Source organism: Monodon monoceros, unplaced genomic scaffold (genome assembly GCF_005190385.1).
Source record: "Monodon monoceros isolate NGI ecotype Baffin Bay Population unplaced genomic scaffold, NGI_Narwhal_1 Super_Scaffold_21, whole genome shotgun sequence".
In the NCBI taxonomy this organism is placed as follows: Eukaryota; Metazoa; Chordata; class Mammalia; order Artiodactyla; family Monodontidae; genus Monodon; species Monodon monoceros.
Window position 1 is genome coordinate 61,618,508 of NW_021703778.1, and position 22,528 is coordinate 61,641,035.

At 42.6% G+C, this 22,528-nt stretch overlaps 1 protein-coding gene across 1 annotated transcript in view; it reads left to right on the plus strand.

Moving 5' to 3' along the window:
* AQP9 (aquaporin 9) overlaps positions 1-20,856 on the plus strand; it is a 35,292-nt gene extending 14,436 nt beyond the window's left edge. Inside the window, exons 2-6 of the mRNA XM_029239111.1 lie at positions 5,709-5,835; positions 11,010-11,147; positions 12,543-12,661; positions 14,667-14,884; positions 19,859-20,856. Coding sequence (XP_029094944.1) covers positions 5,709-5,835; positions 11,010-11,147; positions 12,543-12,661; positions 14,667-14,884; positions 19,859-20,033 — 777 coding nt within the window. The 3' untranslated portion in view covers positions 20,034-20,856. The remainder of the gene's footprint in view (positions 1-5,708; positions 5,836-11,009; positions 11,148-12,542; positions 12,662-14,666; positions 14,885-19,858) is intronic.
* The last annotated feature ends 1,672 nt before the right edge of the window (positions 20,857-22,528 follow it).

The following is a 22,528-nucleotide window of genomic DNA, read 5'->3' on the forward strand; positions in this document are numbered from 1 at the left end:
GAATGAAATAGTAGCTATTTCTAATATCTGTCATAGATGTGTTTTCGCCCCATTTTTATTGCCAGGCAGCGCATTAGTGGTTAAGTTCATGAGTCCCTTTGTTTCAATTTATTCACCCTGAATTGGGGCTTTCCTTTTGAGTTTATACCAAAGGCAATAATATCCTGCATCTATTATTGTCCTTTGTTGTTTAAATAGTGCCTTCATTAAGGTTACCCCATTTGAACCTTCACTGAACAATGCTATGAAACAAGTCTGGCAGGTATTACTTTTTAATAAATGAGCAAGCTTAGGCTGAGAAGTAACATGTTCATTTACACAGACACCAAGTGTCATAACTGGAAATAACATGTAGGATCTGGTTATTTAATTACGTCCAGTATACTAGATGCTGTTGAAAGGCAAATACGTTGATTACACAATCGTAAGCATCTTACAAAATTGGGAAAACCAGGCATTAATATGTGAACAGTTGAATTACATCCTGTGGTTAAGTGCTCCGCTAGATAGCAATACAAGCAAGGAGCAGAAGGTACATGATTAATTACCATGTCATAATGTGATGCACAAATAAGGAAGGACTGCCTACAAAACAGAAGACATTTGCAAAGGATATATCTGATAAGGGGTTAATATCCCAAATGTGCAAAGAACTCATATAACTCAACATCAAAGAAACAAATGTGTATAGGACCTAAACAGACATTTTTCCAAAGAAGACATACAGATGGTCAGCAGGCACATGAAAAGATGCTCAACAACACTAATCATCAAAGAAATGCAAATCAAAACCACAATGAGGTGTCACCACACACCTGTTAGAATGGCTATCATCAAAAAGACAACAAATAACAAGTTTGGCAGGGATGTGGAGAAAAGGGAACTTTCATGCACTGTTGGTGGGAATGTAAATTGGTGCAGCCACTATAGAAAACAGGATGGAAGTTTCCCCCCAAATTAAAAATAAAACTACCACATGATCCAGCAATTCCATTCCTGGGTATTTATCCGAAGAAAATAAAAACACTAATTTGAAAAGTTATATGTATCCCTATGTTCACTGCAGCATTATTTACAATAGCCAAGATATGGAAGCAACCTAAAAGTCCATCAATAGAGCAATGGATAAAGAAGATGTGGTATGTATATACAATGGAATACTACTCAACCATAAAAAGAATGAAATCTTGCCATTTGCGACAATATGGATGGACCTCGAGGGTATTATGCTAGGTAAAATAAGTCAGAGAATCTAATATCAAAATACATAAACAAATATAACAAACAGAAACAGACTCACAGATATAGAGAACAAACAGGTGGTTGCCAAACAGGAGGGCGGTGGAGGGATGAGTGAAATAGGTGAGGGAAATTAAGAGGTACAAACTTCCAGTTACAAAATGAGTCACAGGGATGAAAAGTACAGCATGGGGAACACAGTAATACTGTAATAAGTTTGTATGGTGACAGATGGTAACTAGACTTGTGGTGATCATTTTGTAATGTATGAAAATAGTGAATCGTGTTTTAGGTCAATCATACTTTAATAAATAAATAAATATTTTTAAAGTTACTGGGGAGAAATAAGCCAAAATGTTTATAATGTGTGTTCATAGGTAAAGGCATTGTGATTGGGTTTTTTCTTTATATTTTTATATATTCCTCATATTCTCTATAAGGAGCCTACACAGGATTTTTGGTCTTAATAAACATTTCTAAAAGCTTAAAAAAAAATAAGGGAGGATTGTGTCCATTCCTGGGCTCCGTGCTTAAAAGGGGTGCTAACAACCTAGAGCTTATCCACGTGACACTCACTGGGAATCTGAGGAGCCCTAGGGATCAAAGGTGAAGGGAAAAACATCCAGCAGAAAAGAACTCAGGGAGGACCTTTTGCTCCCTCTACTTAATGGAGTGCCTGGTGTATAAAACAGGCTTCTTCTCTGAGGTCCCAAGAGTAAGCCAGGAGCTAACGAACAGAAGTTACGGGAAAAAAGGACTCCAACTTCATATAAGGAAGGACTCCCCAACCACTGGAACACCAAAAATATTTAGAACAAGCTACCTGATGTAGTAATGAGCTCCCTATTCCTAAAGGTAACCAACATGGGCCAAGTTAATGCCTATTAAAGATGTTGTAATTTGTGTGCTATTGAGTTCAGAACCAAAGCAGTGTTATGGCTGAGAGGTAGCATGATGCAGGGTTTAAGAACGCAGGCTCTGAAGGCTGTACAGTGCTCACCCTTGGAACTCAGCCAAGCCACACAGAGACCATTTGTAGATGTGTTGGCCAACCCACCAGCTGAGGCATCAGCTGACAGCTGACACCAACCACTAGACATGTGACTGTGTGAGCCTTCAGATAATTCCAGTCTTTCAAGTTTTGAACCACCACAATTGACACCAAATGGAGCAGACGTAAGATGCTCTACCAAACCTTGCCCAAATGATAGATTCACAAGCAAAATAAATGTTACCATTTTAAACCACTAAGTTTGGGAGTAGTTAGTTTCGTAGCACTGAATAACCGGAACACAATGTTTATGTGATCTTCTGAATTGCCATTGATCTTCAAGGCCACCTACAGGTACTGAGTCAAGTAGAAGGAGATATTATTTGCAGAAAGGGGCTCAGGTGTCTTGGGCTAATGAGAGAAGAGAAGGCTTGATGAAACTATTGGGAGAATATGAATGAGAAATGAACGAAGACTTCTGGGGGCACAGTGAAGACTAGATCCATGGCTTTGTAATACCCTCCCTCCCCTACATGGTTTTGTGATTTTTTTTACCTACCTGGAGAAGGTAGGTGCTGGATCCTGACAAGAAGGTGGAAGAGACCCTGAGGGTCTGTTGATGGCATGCATATGGATGGTGGACTTGGGAAACACAACACCCAAGGAAACAGAACAAAACAGGATAGACTAGCATATTGTTGCCTGTTGGCATGTAAAGGAACCTTAGAGATTGTTTTCTAGATAAGGAAATCAAGATCAGGCATCTGGAGAACAACTAAGTATTAATTGTTCAGTACAGACAGTACAAGTGAATTTCAGAGAAAAGAGGTTAGGTTTAGTGAGAAGAATATGAAAGGGAGATGGGTCCAAAAAAAGATTTCTAGATAGGGAGACCTGAAAAATTGAGACAGGTTGGCTCTTTCTGTGTCTAAGAAGGGGGAAAGTATGGCAGTTCTTAAAGGTTAGAGCACGGAATCATGCTGGAAATTCTATCAGTAATACCATAAACAACAGTTCTCTCATTTTTTTAAGGAAAAAAAATTACAGTGGGTAATTACAGTGGGAAACCAGAGTGGGTGACCAATTCCCTAGCAATCAGACCATGATAACATTAGAATATCCCAGATATTCTATCCAGATCTGCTTCCCTGGTGCTGTGAATGCAGCTGGGATGAAGCAGGCAAGGAAAGATACTAGCAGGCAATTACCTGTCTTCCTCATTGATTTTCGGGCTGTATGAATGTATTCAAAAATTAAGAAGCAGTGATGTCAAGTTGGGCTGAAATCTTCTGAGTAACAATTTCTGACTAGGATAACTTACCTTGTTCATTTCTCCATCTGCTCCTTTCTTGCAGTGCACAGCATCAGTTATCCTCTCTAGAAAAGAACAAAAAAGCAATTTCAACATCTAGGGTAGAAGAGGAGGGTATTAATCACAATGAAGTTTGACAGGACAGAAGCCTCCCCAGGTCTACTCAGGCCATTTAAAGCTTTTACGCCCCCTGTAGACTATCACAAGCGCGTGAACATCAGACCATAAAAGAGGGAAAAAGCTTATGTGGAAAGTAGTAATAGCTCAGGACTGGCCAGTGTCTGGATGTGTCTCTTCTTACCCCCGGTTGTCTAAATCAGGTCATCTCAGCTGTCAGGAATGTTTTTTTCCTTTTTTCAGAAGATGCTACCAAAATGCCAGTTAGCTTGGAAGTTGTGCCAGGTGCATTTAATGGGCTATAAATTAAAAAGAAAGACACAGTGTGGTTTTTGTTTTTTTTTACATCTTTATTAGAGTATAATTGCTTTACAATGGTGTGTTAGTTTCTGCTTTATAACAAAGTGAATCAGTTATACATATGTTCCCATATCTCTTCCTGCTGGCGTCTCCCTCCCTCCCACCCTCCCTATCCCACCCCTCCAAGCGGTCACAAAGCACCAAGCTGATCTCCCTGTGCTATGCAGCTGCTTCCCACTAGCTATCTACCTTACGTTTAGTAGTGTATATATGTCCATGCCTCTCTCTTGCTTTGTCACAGCTTACCCTTCCCCCTCCCCATATCCTCAAGTCCATTCTCTAGTAGGTCTGTGTCTTTATTCCTGTCTTACCCCTAGGTTCTTCATGACATTTTTTTCCTTAAATTCCATATATATGTGTTAGCATACGGTATTCTGACAGTTATTATAACAGATAGGGATCCTAGAAAAAAATAATGTCAAGCCTACGTGAAATTGGTAGGCTGTGAAATGAACCCAAGGGATTTTTTTCCTTTTGGAAAGGGAAAAGGGAACATGTTCCTGCTGCAACTTTATTTAGCTCTCAGTACAGGGTCTGGAGTCTGTGATTAACGTCAAAGACAGCCCTGTGCGTGTGATATGCAGCCCCTGTGCTCCCCTTGAGATGTCAAGTCCTACTTCTCCCTACTGTCTATCAGGTAGAGCTAAATCAATATATCTTAGAATCAGGGACTGGAGTGGATGTTAAAAGATCATCTAGGTAATTTCTCTGCCTTCAGGGAGGAGTAAACCAAAATCATTCTATATGTATTAAATATCCATTGTTTGTAAATTGTATTTCTCTGAAGGACTCCACAAATGGGTCCCAAGGGAGCTATTTAGAATTAATTCATCACTATCAGGAAATGGCTTATGTGCAACTTCTCATATTTCAGGTTCAGACTTCCTTTCTCATTCTTTTGTAAAGGGACACAGGAGCTGGTTATTATCTTCCTGATAAGAAGTCTTCACATTCTTAATCTCTTGTTCCTTAAATACGTTTGTTTCTGAAACCTTTTTTCATATGCCCTTAAATAATATCCATTACTTGATGCTGAGCCCTCCGTCCAGTTGGTTGCTCTTCTTTAGTTATAAAACCCAAAACAAAACCTGTATTCTACAAAAGTTGTGGCTACTTGACATCTAAGAGCAATGATCTAATGATCCTGCAGCCCAGAACTTACTCCTCCACAACTACACTGGCTCTTTCAACCACAGAGTGACAAAGGCTGATGGTGATTCGTTGTCCTGTTGTTTTCCTACCAAACTTGTATGTGACTGTTTCATCTTTCCCAATAACCCTCCCTCACCAAATGTTCCTTTCTTCCCCCCTTACTTCTTCCTGCCCTTCCTTCCTTCCTTCCTTTTGAGGTATAATTGACATACACCATTATATTAGTTTCAGTTTTACAACATAATGATTTGATATTTGTATATATTATGAAATGATTACCAAATTACTTGGTTTATAAATTCATACAACATTTTAACACTGTGCAGTCTTAACAAAACTCATCCATAAGCCAGATGCAGCCTTGGGACCATCATTTTGCTACCTGTGCACAGCTGGAAGATTATAATTTGATTTGCACGAGGCCTATGGCAGTCCAAGCCATGAGTGTGCTTGAAAAATGCTTCTTGTTACTCTGACTTTCCATTGTCTTTGATAGTGGCCATCTTCACTTACTTGTTGAGTTCCCTTTCATTCCAGGTCCTTGGATGTGGCTGTGTTGCCCAAGCTGTCCTCAGTCGAGGACGTCATGGAGGAATCATCACTATCAATACTGGACTTTCATTGGCAATAGTAATGGCCATTTATGTTGCTGGAGGTGTCTCTGGTAAGTAATAGAAATAATAATAATAACAGCTACTATTAACTCAACCATTCCAATGTACTAGCACAGTTCTGGGTACTCTACAGACCTTAATTTTTTTAGATCTCAACGGTCCTGCAAGAATATGTATTTGATTCTATTTTTATAGATGACAAAATTTAAATGGCCAGCAAATGCTAAGTGACTGGCACAAAGGCAACATTTAGCAAAAGACAGAGATGAGGGTTGGAACTCAGAACTGACTGATTCCTAAATCTGGCTACGGAATAGTATTCTTCATCTATCAATAGAGTCTTTTACTAGCTCTTCCCCACGCTTGGAAACCACTTCCCAGATATGCTGTGAATAGCCCAGTGAATATCACTCCAACAGAGGCAATTCCCTGGACCTTTATCCACAGCAATCAGGGAGAGCCTAGGTCATTTGCAAAATAGCTAGTGTGTTCATGGAGCTGCAGGGCTAGTCAGATGGTCTTGGTCCAATTCTGTTCTGAGTGGTAGGTTAATTAGAAGCCATTCTCAAGGTTCTGAGGAGCAAAATGAAATGATATTTAATACAGCCTGGGACCTTAGGAAGGAACTGTGGAAATGATCCACTTCCCAAAGGCTTGCAGAATCCTCAGCAGCCTTGTCTGGGGGCTCAGAGAACTAAGGCAAGACTGTTGGTGACAACGGAAGAAGGGACCCCCTGCATGCTGGGCACTGTACTGGGTGCTGTACATACTTTATCTCCTCTCACTTCTATAGCAGCACTCTGAGGCCAGTATTATTGTCCATTCTACAGAGAAAACTGGAGCTCCAAGGGATTGAGTAAATTGCCAGAAGCCCCACAGCTGGCAAAGAGACAGATCAAAGATTTGACCCAGGTCTATACGACAGCAAAGCACAGGTCCCCATTATTATACAACATTTCCAGCTGTCTACTATGGGAAGGACAGTACAGGCAGCGCCTATGGGCAGTACGGTCCAGCTGGATCCCAGCACTGTACTACCTACCTAAGACACAAGAATAACCAGGGGAACACCCTGAATGTGCCAAGGCTTAATTACAGTTGCAGGCCTTGACACCAGACACACAACACACTCCTGGCTTCAAATAAGCATGCAGGATGCTCCACTGCCTCCCCTCACGCTCCCATCTACATTCACACAGGTGTTGTTTCCACAAACCATGCAATATAAATGTAGGCATGTTTTCAGCGATTTTTTTAAAGTGGAGATGTGGTTTTGCAGTATTTCACCTGCATAACACCCTGAATTAAACTTCATCAAATATTTACTTAGGATAAATTGGTCCCAGACCCTACCAATGTAGCTAACACCCTTTACCACCAGCACTGTCAATGTCTGTTTGCATCCACTGATATATTTGGAGTCACAATAGGAGGAGAAGGGACAGGGACCAGCAGGAAGGGGAAGAGGGAGTAAAGGATGGTGTGGAGTCTTCCCATCCGGCCTTTACACTGGGATTAAGCCCCTGCGCTCAGAGTAAGGGCCAGAACTGATGGGACTGTTTTCACTAGAGGCTGCTTCTGGGTGAGGCTTGGGAGCTGTCCACATTGTTTATGAGAGGCTGTGAGATCTCAAAATGCAAGGAGAGGGCTTCCCTGGTGGCGCAGTGGTTGAGAGTCCGCCTGCCGATGCAGGGGACATGGGTTCGTGCCCCGATCCGGGAAGATCCCACATGCCGCGGAGCGGCTGGGCCCGTGAGCCATGGCCTCTGAGCCTGCGTGTCCGGAGCCTGTGCTCCGCAACGGGAGAGGCCACAGCAGTGAGAGGCTCGCGTACCGCAAAAATAAATAAATAAAAATTAAAAAAAAAAAATGCAAGGAGAGCAGTTTCTGAGGCTGGCTGATATAAGGTAGCACTGAGTTGGAAAAGGAGCTTATCTCCCCATCTCTGTTTGGAAATGATGTTCAAGCTCCCTGAGAACTGGGGGAACATGCACAGACAACACACTGGCCCACTGATGACATCAGTGCAGACTCAGTATTGGCTTCAGCAGCCCAGGAACAGGAGAGGAAGACTACATAGGGGAGGTGACTTTCTCACAGTGGCTGCAGCTAACATGCTGGTTTGAGGGCATATGTGAGGCCCTCTTTGGGAATTCCAAAAATAACCAATGTATATTACGCATAAACATAAATGGGATCCCACTTTGTGGTCCAGACTGGTAAGGTCAGCTGACATCTGGTTGTGGAACATAAAGCATTACTTTACTGCACGGCAGTTACCACACCCTGCTCCCTTGTGAACTTGCCAGTAGTCTGGCAATCCAATCTGGCCAATCAGAACTCATAAAGCCCTAATTATGCACCATCCCCCACAAAGCGTTTACACTGCCAGCTTGTACCTAGACTATGGCGGTTGTTTTTGATGTAGTTTTTTTTATAAGCAATAAAAATTCACTGAAAAATCAAAATAGCTTTGCTTAATGACAAATAAAATGTTAAGATGATCTCTATCACAGAGTTGTCTGTGGGTGGGGGGCAGGAGACTCGTCTAGGACAGAACCTTGAAAGAGCTCACCTTGCTCACGTAAGACTTTCATCTCAGGCCTCGGAGAATCCAGCTATCCCCCTGGGCTCTTTATGTGAATAATCTGATCATCACAACCACCTTGGCAGGGCCAAGATGTGAGTGTGGCCTTCTCTGACTCGAGCACTCATGTTCTTTCCACTACACTGCTCTGCTTTGTCCTTCGGGTAAGCCAAGTGATCACGCATCTCTCCAAGGAGAAACTCTCCTCATTGCTTTGCAAAGCACCCTCCTGGGCACACCCTCTCTGACTCCTAAACAACTTTCCCTCTGTAGATCTTTGTAGTCTGAGCTATCTGAATAAAGACCTCTGACTATTTCTTCAACTTTCATATCTTTTTTTTCTTCAATTTTTTAAACTGAAGTAGAGTTGATTTACAATGTTGTGCCAGTCTCTGCTGTGCAGCAAAGTGACTCAGTTATACACATAGAGACATTCTTTTTATATTCTTTTTCATTATGGTTTATCTCAGGAGATTGGATATAGTTCCCCATGCTATACATTAGGACTTGCTGTTCATCCATTCTGAATGTAATATAGTTGGCATCTACCAGCCCCAAACTCCCAGTCCATCCCTCTCCCTCCCCACTTCCCCCTTGGCAACCACCAGTCTGTTCTCTATGTCTATGAGTCTGTTTCTGCTTTATAGATAGGTTCATTTGTGCCATATTTTAGATTCCACATACATCAACTTTCATATCTTGAAAACCTACTAAGTGCCTTGCTGCATGTCAAGGTCAAGGTGAACAATAGTTCCTGCCTCAGGGTGCTTTTGAGGGGCTAAAAGCATAAACCTACCTACAGCAAGTCTTATTTTGGAAGAGGAGCTTGCTAAACAGTAACTGTCCCATTGGTGGACTCATCTGAGGGGAGACATTTTTGATTGGAGGTGATTTCTTACATCCCCTTGTCCTTTCACAATGGGTTCCTCCAGGCTGGCTGGGTGGCGGCTACCCTCCAACCAGCTCTGGGAGAAGAGGAACAGGGCTGGCTCCAGGAACTTTCCACTGCCCTGGGTGCTCCCCTCTTCTAACCCCTAGGAAGCTGTACTCCTGCCAGTCTCCAGAATTATGACTCTCTTAGATTTAAAAGTAAAACAAAACAGGTGATATGTGTGTAAGCCTTCAGGAAGTCACCTGTGCTTTGATATATTGGCATTTTCTTGTTCATATTAGCCCCAGAGTGGCAGAGGCAGGTGAAGAAAGGACCCTCACGGTGTAGTCAGCAGTCAGAACCCCTCCCCACTGCAAGCCCACTTTGGCTTAGAGACTCAGGAAAAGCATAGCTTTCTTCACGCACTGGGGAGAGGAGGGAAGGCTTCCCAAAACAAGCTCACCAATAGGTTCTGTGGGGGGTCAAATGGCAAAGTGTCGTCACCATCATCATCATCATCACTCCTTTGTTTACAACTATTTCCACAACCCAGAGGTCCACATTTCAGTGTGGTCACATTGACAGTTACTCTAATTCCCCCCTCCACATCAAATGTCATTGGCACTCTTCATATGAGTGTCCTTCATCCCTAGGAATCAAGCCCATATGCTCAAAGATGATCTTTGAAAATTTTTTCCCTGCTTTCTAAGGCGGAGAAACCTTTATAAACTTGGTGAAGAAGGTCTAGAAAAGAACATAGGCCCAAGAGTTCAAATAAACCTGAATTTGAATCCTAGACCTACCACTTATTAGCCATGTGACCTTAAAATGTTACTTTACTTCTGTGCCTCAGTTTTCTCAGCAGTTAACTGGACTAGTACCCACCTCACCGGGTTCTTAGGAGGATCAAGTGCATGTAATACGCCTATGACAGCATCTGGCAAGTGTTCAATATGCATTGTTGTTACTGTTGTTACTAGCAAAGCCAGCTGGGGCTATCAGTAACCTACCCCAGAGCAAGCCCTCTACCTGACCTTGCAACTGGGTTAGAATCAAAGAGGCTGATTTCTCTAGTCAGACTTTAGGCTGGAGTGGAGGAGGAAGTGTTGCTCCATTTGTGTGTGTGAGATATACATCGTTTATGCAGAGAAACTACAGAAAATCCACTCAGACACTGTGACTACCTCAAAATAAACTGAGCCCCTTACCTCAGTGAGAGGCACAGCCCACAAAGGAAGGGCCATTTCCCCTTAAAGAGATATCTCTTTTCAGTCCTAAGATTGTTTCTATATCCTCTGGACATGGACTTAGAAATGACTAGATATAGATTTAGATCTTACAAGTATAAGTATATTGACTTACAAATATACTGAAGTTAACTGTTTATATCAATCTCTTTGGGGTTATTGCTTTATAGTTAGGCAAAACCCAGTAGATAGATGATATAGATAGATAGAGAGATGAGAGAGAGAGAGAGAGAAAATGAGCCACTTGAGTACAAGTTTCTTTATATATTTGACTTTCTTTTGAGAAAGCTAAACTTCCTAAACAGTGTCTAATGATGCCATGAGGATTATTAGTCCTCTCTTCCTCTCCACTCAAACACACACACACACACACACACACACACACACCTCTGTCTCCTCACATACAGTTCCTCACCTAGAAGACTGAATTCTGCCTGCAGTCCCTAGATAAGGTTTCCTTCACAATAATTCTCCCTGGCCTGCCCTCTGACTTTCCTAATCACCTTATCTTCCTTGCAGGTGGCCACATCAACCCAGCTGTGACTTTTGCAATGTGTCTTTTTGGACGGACGAAGTGGTTCAAATTCCCCTTTTATGTGGGGGCCCAGCTCTTGGGAGCCTTTTTAGGGGCTGCAACCCTCTTTGGCATTTATTATGGTGAGTAGGACCCCTGAGTCCAGAGATTAGGGAGAACTGGCTATAAGTTGAAAGTCAGAATAACTTGGTAGGAAGAGGTGAGATGAGGTAAGAACAGGAAACGTTCTCCACTTGACACGCAGTTCTAAGAGTCCTAAGTTCTAAATAATGGGGCCAACATTATCATCAGGGCACGTTCAGGAAGTCTCTTAATGAAAATGGTCACAACTTAAATGGAGGACAGGACTTAAAGGAAGTATATTTTTAGACCCAACCTGCACTACACTGTGAACAATGCCAAAGTAAGCAATAGGCCACTGGCTTCTCCATGGCTTTCTCTGATTTGGCTGGGAAGGGAGCCGTTGACTTGTGGCAAGGAGAATGATGAGTAAGTACTTAAAGAAGGAATCTGGAACAAAGTCTTTGAAGGAAGAAGCATAGCAGAGAAATGGGCTGGGTGGGGAACCTCTTCTCCCTTCCATCCAGTAGCCAGGGCTTCCATTCTGCAACAGTCCTGGGGGAACCACAGTACTGACGATCAAAGACCCAGACTGTAGTTCCATGTGAACTATGTACGTAGCTGTGTGACTTCAGTAAGTCATCTGACCTTATTGGTCTCAGTTTCCTCCTCTGGAAAATAAAGGAATTGAACTAGTAGGTGACTTCTTAGGCCCTTCAAACTAAAAAATCTCGGGGTTCCATAAAATCAAGTGTTAAAGTAGTTCCTTCTCTCTAACCCAAGGTAAGTCTTAATACTTTATGACTCTCAAACTGAAGCCCTTAGGAACTAGAATTTATGAGCCAAGCCTGAGAGGTACATTGTGGAAAGGGACCTCTTCCCACAGAGTATCCTAAGAATTAGAGTGTAAGAAGACTAAAGAATTACTCAAGACCAGACCAGAAACCTAGAGCACCAGCTGCTGTGGCCAGAGAGGCCTGGGGGTGGTGCTGGCTATGTCGGGGACTGCTGTGTTCCTTGTTCTAAGGGCATCTTCACTGTACCTTGATGCCCTCAAATTCTGGACTGCTATTAGGGGTTACTGAGAACCCTCTGGGAATCATGAGCTCTGCATAGAGCAAGTCCAAGCTTCACTTTCACTTTTAGTCAATCTTGAAAATTCCAAGAATTCCCCTCAAAGAAAAATGGTTCCCAAGACCCACTGGATAAGGATTTGGCTCAAACGTGGAGTGAACCATCAAGGGCAGCCGGGGCTTTCTCTCTCTGACCCGCTATCCTGGGAGTTCTCTGGGTATCTCTAAAGCTACCATACTGTGAAGTGAAAAGAGGCAAATGATATGGATCTTCCTAGCTGAACCTGAGGGTTCGCCTGTACTTGTTCAGCACAAGACCTGACATAGGCCTACGTCCCCCCCTGCCCAGAGGACACTAACATGCCAGAGCTCTGTCTTCCATAGATGCATTTCTGTCTTTTGCTGGTGGAAAACTGCTCGTCGTGGGAGAAAACGCAACAGCACACATTTTCGCAACATACCCAGCTCCGTATCTGTCTCTGGTGAATGCATTTGCAGACCAAGTAAGTGTACATTCAACAAAGACCTAACTTTTGTGAAAAGACATAATCTAATAAGGGGGATGCATAGGAACATTATAGGCCTATGAGAAAAGAAAGCCTATGTTTCCGAAGCCAGAGGTCCCTACGCATAACCCAAGCTTTGTTGACAAATTTCTGCCCTTGCCAAAGTTGATACCACTACGGGTTTTCTGCCTCCTCTTTAATACATACACTTCTTCCACATCAGTCAAGTTTCAGAGAAAAGTGCACGACTGGACATTTCAACCCCTGTAGGGGCAAATGGGGTTTGTTCCACCTAACTGTCTCTTTTGTGCACATGATCTAAACGTAGAGGCCTCAAGAAAAGACACTGTGATCTCAGTTCAAGGACTGTGAAGTGTAGTAGTTGAGCTTAGAGTATCCCAGGTCTTCTGTGTCTCCCCACGTGCATAGGTTTATCCAGACTCTCTAGGCAGCTAGAAGTGTCTCTGCCTTAATGACATTTAAACAAGCTGCATCCAAGCATCTGTCGTGTAGCCAATAGCACAACTATTCTGGTCTAAAATCACTTGTCTGGTTCTCATCCTGATTCTTCTGCTTATGAGCTGTGTGCCCTTGGGCAAGTTTCTTAACCTCCTTCTATCTACATTTCCTCATCTGTAAACTGTGAATAAATAGGATTTATCTCACCGATTGGTGTGAAGTTCTAATGAGAAAAAGCATATGAAGTACCTGGCACATAATAAGTGTCTGGTAAATAGAAGCTATGATTTAGCTGTTAAAGTAAAATAATAGTTTGGAAATTTTAGAAACTAGAGAGTGGGGAAAACACCCACTGTACCACACCACTTCAGAATACCTGCTCTCATTGTTTGTATAATCTCTTACAACTTGTTTTTATGTTGTTTTCAAGTATAAAATATAATGCACATATTTTTCTTAATATCATAAGCATTTAAAAATGTTACCAGATAGCTCTTATATTTGTTTTTTTGTTTTGTTTTTTTTGCGGTACGCGGGCCTCTCACTGTTGTGGCCTCTCCCCCTGCGGAGCACAGGCTCCGGACGCGCAGGCTCAGCGGCCATGGCTCAAGGGCCCAGCCGCTCTGCGGCATGTGGAATCTTCCCAGACCGGGGCATGAACCCATGTCCCCTGCATCGGCAGGCGGACTCTCAACCACTGCACCACCAGGGAAGCCCTTGTATTTGTTTTTGATGGCTGTATAATAGACTATAGAATGGGCACTTCATAATATAGTTAGCCCTTTCCCTATTGATGTGGACTCCACTTTTTCCATACTATAAATGATGTTTAACTATTTATTTGCATATTTGCTTTATGATGTTTCCATATTTTAGATTATTTCCATGATGTGGTTCTCAAAGTATCCAACTGGGTCAAATTCAGTACATAATCTTACGGATTATTTTTAATGCATGTTGCTAAATTACTGATAAATTGCCTTTCAAAAGTGTAGTATGTGCTTAGTTTAATTAGGAAAGCCTGAGAGAAGTGGTATCCGTTCCCTAACACTTGGTACTGTTTGCACTTTTTTTTCATTGTGAATCAGTTTTTCCCTCTTATTTGTTTCTTAAATCTATTTTTCTTTTATGAATTTTCTTTTCATTTCCTTTGCCCATTCATCTATTGATGTCTCACACTGTTTTTCTCACCAATTTGAATGAGCCCCTTTGTTCATTTTTCCAGCCTGTAGCTTGCTCTCCATTTAGCTGGTAGTAGCTCAGCAGGATAGTGTAGTAAAGATAACAGTCTCTAGAGCTGAACTCTCTGGATCCACACCTGCCTGTCACTGACTGTGTTGCCTTGGGCAGGTAACTAATCTGTAAAGGAGAATGATATCAGCACCCACGTCTAGGATTGCTGCGATAAGGGTCTGGCACAGAGTGCTCACCCAGCATATGTTACTTATTACTAGGTTTGTTTTTAATGAGAGTGGGTGAATTTTGAGGTGGGCAAGGGGGAAGAATATAAGCTAAATCCCTTGTATATTTTCTCCCTCCCCAGGTAGTGGCCACCATGTTTCTCCTCATTGTCATCTTTGCCATTTTTGACTCAAGAAACTTGGGAGTCCCCAAAGGCCTACAGCCCATTGTCATTGGCTTCCTGATTGTTGTAATTTCTTCCTCTCTGGGAATGAACAGTGGCTGTGCCATGAACCCAGCTCGAGACCTGAGTCCCAGGCTTTTCACTGCCTTGGCAGGTTGGGGGTTTGAGGTCTTCACGTAAGTAACAACGGTCAGGGAGGAGGGAGGAAGATTCACACTGTGCCTCAATGGGGAGGGCTGTGCTTTGACCTGGAGATCCAAGAGAGTGCAGATGGGAGGGTGAGGTTAAGTGCATCCTCATCATAAGTGTGGAACGTATCACTGGTGATTTATGATACGGGGTGTGTGTGTGTGTGTGTGTGTGTGTGTGTGTGTGTGTGTGTGTAGGAGAGAGGGGGAGAGAGAGAGAGAGAGAGAGAGAAAGAGAAGGGGGAGGGAGAGATAGACACAGAGACATAATAAGAGACAGAGAGGGACAAAGAGACAGAGAAAGATAGAGAGGCTCTAGATAGATTCAAAGAGATACGTTTGTCCTGTATAATAATAATTTCTCAACTGGTATATGGCTTTATGTGACTATTTTGGATGTAGAACTTGTCTACGTACTCACTTTGTGACGAAGGGGTAGAATTTCTATCTTCTGATACTACTATAGGGCTCTTTCTAGGAGACCATGCTAGCTTCACTTCATTCATTCATTCAACAGATCTACCTTAATCACCACCTATGCTGTGGTCACTGTGCTAGGCAAGGAAATTTCAAAATCAGATAAGACACTGGCCTTGAGCAATGTAACAAGTGCTCTGGTAACCCCTGAAACAAAGTGCTAAGGGAACACAGACGAGGGAGTGACTACCTCTACCCGAGGAAGCTGGGGGAGGCACCACAGAAGAAGTGAGTGCTGAGCTTATTCTTTTTTTCTTTTTTTTTTGGCCATGCCATGTGGCTTGCGGGGTCTTAGTTCCCCAATCAGAGATCGAACCCTTGCCTTCGGCAGTGAAAGTGCGGAGTCCTAATCACTGGTCCTTGAATTCTTGAAGCATAAGAAATTCCTAGCGGAACAGGCATCAAAGAGAGCCTGTGCACAGGAAGTGGCAAGACCCCGTGCCTTACACCTCAGACTGTGCTGATGAAACATGCCAACTGCTGGTACCAAGCTCCCAGGACAAACTTTGCCCGTTAATTCCTTCCCACCGTCCCCCGCTAAAGTCATGGTGGCCAGTCCCCAACCACTCATCACACCTCTCTCTGGGAAAGGCACCCACCTTTGTTCCCCAGGAAACAGGGCTCTAACATGGAGAAAGAGAAGCAGGGAAAACATGTGTGAGCAAATTTTAGTTTAATGTCTGCTGTGGGAACAAAACACTTGAGTGTCCCTAATGCTGACCTATATATAGCTGTACACAAGTGATGAATTCATTTAAGAGTTTGGGTTGCCTTCACCATCATGAAACACAAGCTACTGAAATCACTGACACCATTCTGATAACCACCACAGACAGCATGAGAGCTGCTATAGCGTAAGCATCATGAGGACAGAGACCTTGACCATGTTTTCACTGCTGTGTCCGCTGTGACTAGGATGTGGTCTGGCACATAGAAAGCCTCAATAAAAGCTATTGAATAAAAGTATGGATAAATGCTATGTGACACACATGTCCTAGGAGATGAGGGATAAAAAAGAATCAAGAAACATTCCCTATCTTTAAGAAACGAACAATGCAGTGAATTTATAGAGCAGTGGTTCTCAGCCAGAGGTGATATTGCCCTCAGGGACATTTGGCAATGCCTGGAGACACTGTGGGTTGTCACAACTGGGGAGGGTGGGGGCAGATGTTGTCACCAGCATCTAGTGGGTAGAGGCCAGTAGAGGGATACTGCTAAGCATCTTACAGTATCCAGGACAGATCGCCACAACTAAGAATTATTCAGCCAAATACGTTAAAAGTGCCACAGTTGAGGAGCTCTCTTCCAGAATGATCATACTAGAACGTGAAAAGGTTGAACAAAATGCCAACTAAGAAGATCATTTGTATTCTTCCAATGTACTGTCAAAAGCATACGTTAAAGATCTCCTTATTTCCAAAGCCCAGAATTGGCCCATGAGTTTCCTTTAATCCCAATTTCCTGAGGTTCACTCCAGGAGACCACTGCCCCTACCATCAAGACACCTCTGTGAGCTTCACACAGACCCTGAGAACAAAGGTGCCCCACAGTGATGTGACCTCTATTTGAGCCCTGCTTGGTGATTCACCCAAAGTTCTAAGAGTGATGGTGGTTCTAAAGAGGTAGAGATCTTGCCTCTTTTCTTTGCTTTGTTGAGTATATGGCAGGAGACCATGTCTGTGGGAGAATGCTGAAATCACCTAATGCCAAACTCTGAGCACCATGTCCCTTGTTAGCATCAGGGTCTTTTCCCCTCCTTTATGCATTCATTCATCCATGCAGCTACCTGATTTCTTACTCAAGGCCCTGTGCTAAAGATGCCCCTCACCATTGTTGCCCTTCACTGCTTTATTTACATTCTATTTCACAGTAGTGAGCATAGGCTCTTACACAGGTTGGAGCTGTCAAGTGCCATTAAAGAGATTTGACTAATTAACTCCAAGAGTTGAGAGAAGGTTTGTAGCTCCAAATTTTAGAATTATGGGGGTGGAAGTAGGGGCATTTTGTAGTATTTGGACATGCTTAGACAGCGGACAGAGAGGATATTTCAGGCAGAGAGGATTCTGTATCCCAAGACAGAATGTTAAAATAACACATGATCTAGTTTAGTTGGAAGGGTGCATGAAGAAGCTTGGAAGGGCAATTGTTTCAGACCATTAGAGGACCTAGATTCCCAGAATGAGACTTTGGGGTTTTTGCTGCTCCCTCTTCTGTAGGTTATAGGAAGCAACAAAAGATTTAGGGCAGAAGTTTGACATGTTTAGAATTTCAATTTGGCAAAACTGATCCGACATTATTATACAGAACAGATTAAAAATGAGTAGAGGGGGCAGAAACCAGTTAGGAAATAGCTAGACTGACTGACAATCCTCAACCAAAAAGTTCCCAAGGAAACCGCTGAGGTATAACAGGACTCCAAAGTGTCCTTAAAGTGTCCCATCCTTTCAGGGTTCTACATCCAAGCTAAGCATCTCAGGGGACTTTCTACTTTGGATCCACACCCAAGGTCTCAGATAAAACCGAGACTGCCTTGGATCCTCACTTGCCCCTGTGTGGCACGGAGTGAGGATGACAGCGGGAGTGGGGCTACAGCAGGTCTGACAAGGGCAAGACAGACCCTGGCTGACTCTTACTTTTCCCTTAAGTATTAGGATGTAAGCAAGTGGTCTTCACTAATTCACTTTAAAGTGTTGATAACTTAGTGGATGAAAGATCTCAGGGGTATTGTTAATTTTTAAAATAGTTTAACCAAAGGAATGAATCCCTCATGATGGTACCGTAAGCAATTAACACAGACATATTTCTGGCATCCCCCAAATCATTGTGTGCAAATAACCTTGTTTACCTGTGAGGCCAGGCAGGGAACCGTATCAGAGCTCCTCCATTTAAGCCTTGTGACCCTGGTGCAACACATCCAGCTCAAGAGGGTCCAGCCAGTGAAAGGAGGACATGTGTGCTGGCAGATATCTTGGACCCTAATCTGTTAAATGACAGTAAGAGATGTGCCACAAACCAGTGATGGAAGAAAGGAAGTGATGGACCAAATAAGGTGGCTTAAACTTGCTTCATGTGCTTACCTGAAGAGAAGGCTCCTAGTTCTTTAAAGCTCAGGTGCCTCTCATAGAAAATTCCACCTGGATTTGGAGGCATGGGAAAGGGCGCTGTGAGAACAGCTGAATGCAGTGACCTCGTTCCAGTGCGGTAAGAGTGACATCTGCTGGCCACTGTGCTTAATGATGGTGCTCTTCCCCAGAGCTTGCGTTTATGCTCTAAGACTTATTATCTTATTGTGAGCCTGCACTGATGATCTAAGATTCAGGATCTAAGAGAGTGCTTGGATGATGCAGGTGGAAGGGACCACTGTTCAGATGGAAGAATGAAGCTCAGGGATGAGGAGACTTTGCCCAAAGACCATCTGGACCCTCCTGAGATTAGAACTAAATCTCATGAATTCTAGGACAGGCCCCCTGTTTTGTGCTTATTTCCTTTATTACCCTTTCTAATAAAAAACTAATACAAACAAAAGGTCCCATGGAAATATGTATAGTTGTTACGAATAAAACTAAAAATAGCAGCCATGAATCCTTCCCCCAAATAGAACACTGAAATTCCCATGCGTAGTTGTGTTCCTCTTGTTTCCTCTGCCTCCTCTGCATTACTCTGAATATTTTGTTCATAATTATCCTGCTTTTAAAAAGTTTTATCTCAAACGTACATATCCTTAAACAACATTGTATAGTTTCACTTGCTTCTGACCACTCATGGTCCTTTCTACGGAATTATTTAAGTGGATTTTCTATCTCCAAAAGAGATGGTGACAATTCGCAAAGGCACCTGCTTTCTCTCACAACTATACCTCCAATACAATGTGCTGGCATTGAGGATTTCTGGAGGGGAGAGGGAAACATGGCAGAAAGTCCTTATCAGAGAGTAAGTTTAAGTAAGCTGTGACCTCAAAATATAAGTACTGAATTCAATTATATTTAGTAGGTAATTCATATCTCTACCTTTAATTTTTTTTAATTCACGTATTGACAAATGTTTCCTGATTGTTTATTTTGTAAGTGCCCTCATATACCAATCATGTCCAGGAATCTCTCCACATCTCCCAACCATTCGCAATCCCCAGGACTCATTATTTCAGGATGAGGGGAAGGCAACTCCTGAATAATCAACCTGAACTTTCCCTAAATGCCCTCAATTGTAGCCATGGGTTCGGGGACTATGTTTTCTGAAAGGAAAATAAATGGGACATTTCTCTCACAAGTACTAATAGGACAATGGAATAGATCATCTGAAATCAGGTATACTGCAAAATCTAGGATGATGGTTGCCAAGCTACAGTGAGTGCCCTTATACTTAGCTCTTGCTGATTTAAAAGGGAGTCATGAGCATGAGAAATGACTAGCTGTTTAGTGAATAACTAGCAGTAATACCAGGAAGAAGGCCAAGTGGTGTATCACTAATTTCTTTGTTTGATTTCAGAGCTGGAAATAACTTCTGGTGGATTCCTGTAGTGGGCCCTTTTGTTGGTGCTATGGCTGGAGGCCTCATCTATGTTCTTGTCATTGAAATCCACCACCCGGATCCTAACCCAGACTGCAAGGAAGAACAGCCAGAGGACAAACCAGAGAAACATGAACTTAATGTGCTAATGTAATAGCATGCTCAGTTCCGGGTTTACAATTGGCTACCTACTGGGCTTTACACTTCACAAAGCACTTTCACACATATTATCTAATTGAATCCTTATAGTCACTGTCTGGGGTAAATATCATGCTGCTCATCTTTCAGATAAGAAAACAAAATCTCAGGGAAGTTGAGCTGCCTAAGGTCACATGGAAAGTTGAACATCACTGAATGCATCCTATACCTTTCAGAAGATTAGTAACTGGATGAAAACCTTGGCCAGCCCCTCCTGGCCGGCCAGAAGTGGGACTGGCAGCTGCCAGAACATGTACACCTTCTGGGCATCATTCTTTTGGATCCTAAGTTACGAAGACCGCCACTGTCTGGTTTTATTCCCACTGTTACTGAAGCACTAACAAAGGAAAGCGGTAGCCATTAGATCATACTTTTCATCTGCTGAAGAACATTATCACAGGCCTCCCTTCCTAGGCCACGCTTAGTCTTGCTAAAGTCTTGATCTTCCTTCTCTGCCAATTCTAACACTGTACATTCCAGGAATTTCCTCTTGGTCAGGCTCCTCCCTGTCACTTTGGTCAAAGAAGTCTGTGAGTTACAAGCACCAGAGAAACTGCTCTACATCAAGTGATGCACCTTCACCTTCAGTCAAACTGTTATAAAGCTCAGAATTCCCAGAGTTATCCAGTTTCTCAACTGCTTTGTGATGATAACAAAACAAAAAGCACATGTGAATGTCTCCAGGGGCCTATAATAGACTGTAATAGATTGATATATGGATTTTTTTGTTTCTCTGAAACTACTTGTCATTTCCTATTTGAAATAAATTTGGGGTGAGGTTTTATTTTGGAGTTTTAATAAGTATTAAGATTGCTAAGTACACTTAGTTCAGAGGTTGTCTGTCCTGTCTACAAATTGAGATCTCTGGGGAGCTTTTTAAAAAATGCTAATGCTCAGTTGGTCATTGGTAAACATCTCAGGTGATTCTAATGTGCAGCCAGTGTTGAGAACACTGACTTGGTTAAAGTACATGGGTATCCTTGAGAACCATGTCTAGTGGTGACCGGGTAATTCCTGGTAGGATTCTCAGTTTTGGGATCCTCAGGGATTAGAGAGCAGTGGTTCTCAGTAGGAGACAGTTTGCTCCTTCACAGTCCTACCTACTACCTCTGCAAGGGGACGTTTGGCTATGTCTGGGGACATTTTTGGTTGTCACAACTGGGGTAGGAGCATTTCTAGCACCTAGTGGGTAGAAGTCAGAGATGCTGCTAACCATCCTACCATGCATAGGACAGCCCTCCCCTGCAGTAAAGAAGTATCCATCCCCAAATGTCTATAGTGCAGAGGTTAAGAGACCCTGGATTCAAGAAGAGAGGAGTAAGTGAAGACACTGAAATCCTGTGCCCTGATCCAAGTTCTTTCAAAAGCAGAGATGCCAGATGAGCCGGGGGCAGACCCGGGGGATGGATTATACTTCTTAGAGAAAGAAGTAATCCCAAATTCGAGTTTTCAGGTTGGATTGTGGAATCTGTGATCCACGCAGGTGCTCTTAAACACTACCTGGTGATTAATGACTAGAATTATGAAGAGGAAATGTACACTTATGGAAATCAACCCCAGGAAGGTTTTTCTAAATGGAAAAAAAAAGTCCTCTGGTTCAAGGTGCTTACACTCAAATCCTCCCCCTTCCCCAGTTTACAAGTGGGTTTGCCTGGGTCAGGTTCTTATCCAAGAGAATTTCTATAGGGTTGAATGACATGTGTCAGAAGTCAGAGCCAAATACATACCTTTAAAAAATAGATTCTTTAGGAGGTAGAATTGCAACATCTTCCCTCCTCTCTTCCTTGTCAATCACAAAACGTAATAGAAGCATTTATTTTAATGTCAAAGACGGAATTTCTCTATGATTCCCCAACCAGTTGAGATCTCAGAGCATGCCAAAGGTTGTAGGACTTTTCTAACCTTTAAGAGCCAAAGTTAACACTCAGCTGTTGAACAGAATATGTGGGGTAAAAATGTTACACTTAAAAATCCAATCTTTAAGATATAAATTATTATTTCCTTTAAATTGCTTACACACACACACACACACACACACACTTGCCTTATTTAAAGGTATGTCAGTGTTCAAAAATGTCATCATGGAAAAAGAATTACAACTTCCACTTATGGAGAATGGTTTACAAGTTTTGTTTAGCCACAGAAGCTATTGTTCAAATAAAATTTTATATGGTATCCACAAGTAAACCAGAGCTGCTATAAATAGAAAGAGGGCAGGGAAGAGGATGTGAGTTTCATCCTGCCTGTGATATCCTCTCACACACCACCCCCAATGCAGCCACTGAAGGGTATATGAAGAGAAGCTCTGTGTGTGTGGTGGGGGACACCAATTGAAAACCATTGATAAAGAATTTGGGACAAGTTGTTGCTAAAAATTTTTATAAAAGTTTCAAGTGTAGAACCTACAAAAAGCGATGTTAGTTCAATCTCAGGTAATTTGTCAAAGACTTC